The sequence below is a fragment of the Egretta garzetta genome, unplaced genomic scaffold (genome assembly GCF_000687185.1).
Source record: "Egretta garzetta isolate BGI_Z169 unplaced genomic scaffold, ASM68718v1 scaffold4, whole genome shotgun sequence".
NCBI classification, from domain to species: Eukaryota; Metazoa; Chordata; class Aves; order Pelecaniformes; family Ardeidae; genus Egretta; species Egretta garzetta.
Window position 1 is genome coordinate 370,059 of NW_009259329.1, and position 7,464 is coordinate 377,522.

Here is a 7,464-nt window from a genome sequence, read left to right on the forward strand (position 1 = left end):
CCCCCCCGCCTCGCTTAAAATATCAACTGCTGCTTGTATGTGTAGTGATAGCTGTATAGGCCCCCCTATAAGTTTTATATGCTTGTGCACACTTTCCAAGTAAGTTTTGACAGCATAGGAACACGTTTTCTTATTTATTTATTTATTATATGTATATATATTTTTTTTTAAACTCCTTTGAGGTGGTACTGACCCTTACAAATGTCGGTGTCTGCCAGTTCCTGCAGAAGCAGAGCTTGGCACAGCTGAGCACAGAGCAGTTGCAGCAAAAGCTTCCTTTAGTTTTAACAACAGGTCTAACTTTAGGTCTAGATTTAGCTTAGAGGTGGTTTACTGTACTCTGCGCAGATAATTTTCTCCATGTCGGGTTTTCCTCCTTATTTTATTTAAACGAGAATGTTGCTTGTAAACAATACTGGGATTTAAGCACCCCTCGAGCGCTTGAAATGCAGAAGGATGGTTGTGTCGGGGAGCTCTGACAGCTCCCTGTCAGGAACCCAGTTCACAGATTGCTAAAGGTGAACACAGAAGACTTGTTCTGACGTGGGTGCCTTCTGCGCATCAGAACCACGTTACTAAACCCTGCAGGCTGTGGCCGTTTCACAGTTATATTTACCAGCTAGCTGCACACCCACCGGGTGTGGAAGTCCAAGAGATGTGGCAACGCGCTTGCCGTAGCTGCATGGCGTTCCCCGACACGCCGCGTGTGCCGTATGCAACAGAATGAGATGCTCGTTTGGAAGTGCTTCTTTGCCTGAAGCCTCATGCACAAATTTGGGCAGATATGAGCCCTTAAAGTAGAGGAGGAATTTTCCACGAAGATCTGTAACTTCTCACTAGTGTGTTCAGCTCACAAATGCTAGTGCAAATAAAGCTATCACTAAGCGATCCAAAGTCACGCTCTGCTGACCTGTGTTTTTGTTAGAGCTGTTAGGAGTTAAAATAGCTATTATTGAACAGGTACATTTTAGCAGTTATTTAACGCTGTGTTTGCATTTTAAGTTCTCATATGTTGACGTATAAACAGGGGCCTGTAGCATTTTGGCTAATAACACCGTATCGAATTATTAACCTAGAACTCTGGCCAAAGTGGCTTGACTGAGCCAAGAAAACTTTTCAATCTTCTTGGGGTTGGTGAAAGACGGGAACTTAAATTTTAGGGTCTGTAACTGTTTTGTTAAGTGAACACTTGCTTTGTTGTGTATTGCAGTAGTGTCCAGGTTGTGATCGGATCTTAGGTAACTGATCACGCTGAGTTTGCAGCAATGTTTTATTGCTCACTATATTTCAGCCACAAGATCAAATAGAAGTCGGGGAAGACGGCTTTAAACAATGGGATGGTAAGAGCAGTGTTCGCTATAGGATGCAGTAATGTATATTTTTCCTAAGTATTTCTTTTTAATTATTAAAGATTTAATAGTAAATTTTTGTAATTTCCATTTTACAAGTTCATTCTATATTATACTTTCAAACCAATGTGGTTTGTGGTATTTGATTGTATACCTTTTTCCCACCCACCCCCTTTCTTCTAACTAGTGTTGGACTCCTTGGATATGGAGGCAATGGTGAGCACTGTGCGTGCATGGATTGAGAACCCAGTGAAGTTTGCCCGTTCCCATGGGGTGAATGTTACGCCTGGCTCTAAAGAGCCAGCCTCCAAAGATATCCATATATTGGTCATTGAAGGCTTCCTGCTTTATAATTACAAGTAAGGTTTGGGGAACTATTAACGGTTTGCCAGGGAAGAGCACTAGATCACTAGTGCCAGGGCTAAAACCTCCTTTTTACTAATATACCCTTCCTGCCTTGTTCTGAGGTATCACGCGTAAGAATTCTTATTTAAATATAAAATTTACCAGTAAGTGCGGGCAAAAGTGCAGTGCACAAGGTGCCTTTCTGAAGGTAACGTAGGAAGGTCTCGGTTAGGGCACACCCTTGAACTCTTGAGCTTTAGACCAGAACTCGTAGATACTGAGCCAGCCGCAAAGGCAGAGGCTTCCCCCCAGCCACCCCCCACGGTGCCTAAACCTTGACCTGAAAAGCTCGTCGATGAGAACGAGATGATAATCTGTTCTGCACTCACTACTTGGAATCTCTCCTGGAATTTAGGAATAGTTCTCTCATGTGATAGACATGCTTGTTTAACACTGACTAAATTGAGCTTGGTAATTAATGGTACATTGGAGCAAAGATCAACTTCTTTTGCTTTTTTTTATATGGGGGGAAAAATGCTTGGCAGGAAGATGGGGAGATAGGAGTAGCAGCGAAGAGAGAGAAAAATTCCACTAGCTAAATATATAAACTTCAGAAAATCGCGTGCTATAAACGTGATGAGCGAGATTCTTGGCTCCAAACTAGCGTTTTGTTTACAAAACTCTTGAAAGAGAATGAGCTGTGCGTGACGCTTCGCAAAACTGGAGATGTTTATAAGCTGTACCATAAGACAAGCAGCACCACTCCAGCTTTCCAAACTGAATGGAAAATGTAAAATGGCAGTCTCGGACTATCCATACCAAGAATGGCCAACTGGAGACTGCGCTGGCAAACTGCCTGGTGTTCTTGGCCTGTCCCCGGGGAGGTAACTCTTGATATCTCTCCTGAAGGTTACAAATACCTCTGAAGCGCCACGTCTTGTTAATGGGAGCCTTTCCTTAGTCCAGAGGGAGTATTTCATCCACGGACCTGGAGCTTGCTCAGATCATGCTATATTAAGCATTTATGCAAACCTCAGCAGGCTTTTGGAAGTCTCAGTCCCACCAGGTTCAAACTAAATTTGCTTTAAGGATTCCTCTGGGTTTGTTTGCCTCAGCCTACTAGGAGTGCAAGGCACTAAGCCGTGGTAGAGCTGACTGCCTGTACTTCTGGAAAAGAACATGGGCCTTGTACCAAATCCATGTGCCCGTGCGCGTTTTGACAGCCAGCTCGCTTCTGCACAGCAGGCCAGACGGTTTGATAAGTCAGTTTGTATCAGAATGACGAATCGCAGCTTTGGCCTACTGCAAGCAGAATTTGAAATAATTTCGAAAAAGAGTCAGGGTTCACACCCCAGGTCTCCCCAGCCCAGAGTCTGATCCTCAGCAACGAGTAGTAGCAGGGATTGGGGTGGGAAATGTGCATACCGTACGTTAGCTTGCATCTTAAACGCTTACACTTCTGTTGTCTACCATAGACATAAATACGAGAGAGGCAGAAAGATTTTTATGGCTTTCAGGGGTGATTTAACACTTTGTCAGGAAAAAAAATAGACACATTCTTTCTTTCTACCCTACCCTAGACCACTGATAGACCTGTTTGACATACGCTACTACCTGGCGGTCCCATACGATGAATGCAAAAGGAGGAGAAGGTAAGAAGATTCCCTGCCGTACGTGTAGTCCTTCCTTCCCATAAAGACTCAGTCGCCCGAGGCAAGCCCTCGGGCTGCCTTTCTGTTGCTATTAATGGGACACGTTGGTGTCGCTTACAAACTGGGATCACAGTTTAAAATTTTAATTTAATTGGAGAAAGAGACTTTCACGTGGCATTTTCTGAAACTTTGGATCTGGCAGTCCCCTTTGGGGGGACCGGGGGTGAGGAAGATCAGCAAAGGGAACAGAGTCGTTGCAGGCTTCCCTCGTGAGCATCAGCAAACCCACCGAGACTGCTTGCTTTGCCTTCATCGGCTGCCTGCAGCTTCTGCGTTCACTTTGGGTGCTTAAATAAACTTATTGCAAAACGTAGACCAATATCGATGAGAAACTGGGCTGTGACAATCAGCGTTCACATAAATGCAGCTGAGCAGCTCTCAGATCAACTTCAGGCTGTAGCAGTGTGCGAGAGGCAGCGCGATCCCGGTAGTCCTGATGTTTGTTGCTGCTTTGGTATTTGCAGCACGCGCAACTACACTGTTCCTGACCCCCCGGGTCTCTTTGATGGACACGTCTGGCCCATGTACTTAAAACACAGGAAAGAAATGGAGGACGGCGGCGTCGATGTCGGTAAGCCTTCCTAAATGCAAATCCTTTGGCATTGTGCTTTGGATTTTAAGGAAGTCAGTAATTTAATTCAAGGAAACTTTAACTGTAATGATGCAAGGCGCTATTTTTACTACAAGTTGTAATTGTGGCCTACTTTCTGTCCAGATAAATATACCATAGAATCATCGAATGTTTTGGGTTGGAAGGGACCCCCAGAGGTCACCCAGCCCAACCCCCCTGCAGGAGCAGGGACACCTTGAACCACAGCAGGTTGCTCACAGCCCCGGCCAACCTGGCCTGGAATGGTCCCAGGGATGGGGCCTCCACCCCCTCTCTGGGCAACCCCTGCCAGGGTTTCACCACCCTCACTGGAAAGAATTTCTTCCTTAGATCCAGTCTAAACCTACCCTGGTTTAGTTTAAAGCCATCCCCCCTTGTCCTGTCCCAGCTGGCCCTCCTAAAAAGCTTGTCCCCCCCTTTCCTCTGGGCCCCCTTTAAGCCCTGACCGGCCGCACTCAGCTCTGCCCGCAGCCTCCTCTTCTCCAGGCTGAACACCCCCAACTCTCCCAGCCTGGCCTCGTAAGAGAGAGTTTTTATGCAGTTTTATAGTTAAGAACTTCTTCCTTTTGTTTCATATTATAAGGAGGAAAGAAAAAAAAGTAAGAAAAACTACATCCTTTATAATGGGACAAGACATTTTGCAGGCCATAGGTTTTTTTTTTTTTTTTCAGGATGGTTCTTTTTTTTCCTGTTTGGAAAACAAATTGTTGTTTGAGTCACCAGAGTATGAAATATTTTAAAACTAATCTACAAAAATTTTATTCTGATCAGAAACCTACAGCCTGAACCCTCTACCTTTGTCTTTCAGTTTATTTAGATGGCCTGAAGTCTAGAGATGAACTCTACAATCAAGTCTTTGAAGATATTCAGAACAAGCTTTTAAATTGCCTATAGGTAAATAGGTCCCCGCTTCTGAGGGGGTGAAACGCGAGGGGCTGATTGCCGGGAACAACCCGCGCTTGGGTAGTCACACGTCCCCTTCTTGCTTTTCAGGGTCTCGGAAGACCTGCAAGAGCCATGTACAGAACGATGTAAATAGTTCTTGGAAGTCAGAATGAGGGTTTATTTGTGTAAACTCTTCTCACACTGTCCTTTGGAAAGTATCTTTTGTATATAATTGAAAAAATGAAGATAACTTATTCACAACCCGGTGATGGACAGGATTTTCTTTTTTTATTTTCTTCTTTTGTATGCCACTGGCTTAAATATAAGTTGAAAAGGCTTTTTTTTTTTTTTTTTATAACGGAACAAGTAGAGCTGCATCTGGAAAACAACTGACTCTTCGGCTTATGTGCTTGTGCAGATATTAAGTCTTTATGTAATGGCTTGTTTGCAATGTCATCTCTCAAATTCAGTAAAAATCAATTTAAAATCTCTCTTTTCAAGGGCCTGTTTTAATACTTCAGTCACCTTTACTGTAGTAGAAATAGACACAAAAACCCCAAAACACAACAACAGCCGCTGCTTTTTCATATGGCATCCACCATGTCATGCCTGTGCAGCCTCAACGCTCCTTCCGTGTGTCACTGCTCTGGTGTCGGTGACAGCACTGGCGTCGGTGACGGCACTGGCCTGGAAACCCAGTTCAAACATCCCAGCGAGAGCGAGATTTGCAGGAGTGAAGGGCACTTCAGATATTTTTTTTTTTTAAGTGCTGGTATGAAACCAGTTTCGTGTCAGCCTCAGCTTCGCAGCCTTTCTCACTTCATGCTCAAACCAAATTAGCACGTAAAGCATCTACGGCCCCGCTTCCCCCAGCAGGCGAGCGCTCCCACGGTGAGAAGTTTGGATGGAAGCCTCTTTCTGCCTCTTGCAATCCAGACAAGGAGGTTTGGTCCTCAGTTCTCCAGTTTGTTGAACCTCAGGAGGCGGGAAGGGCGAGATTTCTGAATTGAGAATCCAGAAGGCGAATGGGTGGGGTTTCCCAGGGCATGAGTAGCAGCCTTGTACTAAAATCACGCTACCTTCGGAAACTTTTCAGGAATTAGAATGGAAAATGCCACCTGCATTTCGCTTGGAAACAAACGTCAGCTTAATGCATCCTTGTGGTGCATGCCTAGTCACCAACAGAGCCTTCGTTAACTCGCTGTGGAAGTGTTCTAAGGAACCCAGGCCGTAGAGAGCGTGGCCCCAAGCTAAGAATAAACCCCACCACCCTGCGCCTGGTAACGAATTGAGCTTAAATACTGCGGTGAGATAGGTGAGCGCGTTGAGATCTGTCAACCCGCTATCGGAATACAGCGGCTAAAGATAGGAAGTGCCATTAACCTGATGTACTAAAGCACATGCGGTGCACCCCGCATAAAAGGTTCACCGTGTTAAAGTACAAAACCTCTCACGTGGGACGAGCGTGGTGATCTTTTGGGCACTAAAATAACTTGGCTGGGGTGTCAGCACAGCTCCCTTCAGAAGATTTTTGGGCATGCCTTAATTAGAAACATTTCTCCAGAAAAACAGCTGCCACAGATTAGCAAGAAGTCACCCAAAAACCCACCAAGCCTCTTTCAAGGGTGAAGCAGCCAGAAGCGAGACCAGCAGCAGGTCAGATCCAGCGCCTTGTCCTCGTGTTACACCGATATTTTCCGATTGTCTGGCCGGCGCGGGGACGCCGCAGCCAGAAACGAGACGCGAATACTGATGGCATCACCCACGCTTCCACAAGCTATAAAAAGGCAAATTGCCTTGCGCGTGACCCCGTGCGTGCCCGGAGAGACCCACAAAACTATAATTACACTGTACCGCGGCCGGGCGCTTCTCAATGGCAAAGCTGAGGAACGCCTGGGCCGGGGACAGCGCGCTGCGACTTGTCACCGATACCTTGTCTGTCCATTTGACACGGTTACGTGGAACGTTTCCCGCAGATTAGCTGCAGCGCTGCTTACTGGCATTAAAAAAAAAAAAAAACCAAAAGCAGCCTCAGCCCCCCCCCAGCGGGATCTGGCGTATAATTTCCATCAGGGCTTCCCCCGCGCTAAGGGGTTTAACCCTCACCTGCTAAGCCACGCCAAATCATTTTGCTTTCATAAAGACATGTAAGGGAAAAAGACAGCGCACCCGCTTCGGGCCAGCTGCTAGGAAGCAAACATCAAAGCCTACAAAAGGCGCGTTGGCATTCAGTGCCCGCAGACAATATAAAACCCCCCGGGGCAGCCTGAGCTCCGGTTGCAAAGAGGGAAACTGAGGCAGAACATCCCAGTACGTCACATCGCTGAAATCTCCTGGGCACCAGCACACCCCTTCGTTTCTGAGCACCCTGCGGTGTTCAGTAATTAGCAGAGTTCCTACAGCATTTGCCTCCCGGACACTTTCTCCCCAGTGACTCCTCCTGGGTGAGCCGTAGTGTCCTGGTTTCGGCTGGGATAGAGTTAATTTTCTTCATAGAAGCTAGCATAGTGCTGTGTTTTGGATTTAGTACCAGAAGAATGTTGATAACACACTGATGGTTTTA

At 46.0% G+C, this 7,464-nt stretch overlaps 1 protein-coding gene across 1 annotated transcript; it reads left to right on the top strand.

Moving 5' to 3' along the window:
• The first annotated feature begins 1,041 nt into the window (after positions 1-1,041).
• NMRK2 (nicotinamide riboside kinase 2) lies at positions 1,042-5,172 on the top strand. Its single transcript, XM_035892327.1, has 6 exons — positions 1,042-1,340; positions 1,537-1,708; positions 3,275-3,346; positions 3,871-3,977; positions 4,825-4,910; positions 5,010-5,172. Exons 2-5 carry the CDS (start codon positions 1,554-1,556, stop codon positions 4,908-4,910), a joined length of 420 nt encoding a protein of 139 aa, XP_035748220.1. The 5' UTR covers positions 1,042-1,340; positions 1,537-1,553; the 3' UTR covers positions 5,010-5,172.
• Positions 5,173-7,464: the final 2,292 nt, after the last annotated feature.

Coding starts and splice junctions, on each gene's coding strand:
- NMRK2 (XM_035892327.1), top strand. CDS start 1,554: ATGGAGGCAATGGTGAGCACTGTGCGTGCATGGATTGAGAACCCAGTG. Junction 1,709..3,274: donor TTCCTGCTTTATAATTACAA/GTAAGGTTTGGG, acceptor ACCCTACCCTAG/ACCACTGATAGACCTGTTTG. Junction 3,347..3,870: donor GAATGCAAAAGGAGGAGAAG/GTAAGAAGATTC, acceptor TGGTATTTGCAG/CACGCGCAACTACACTGTTC.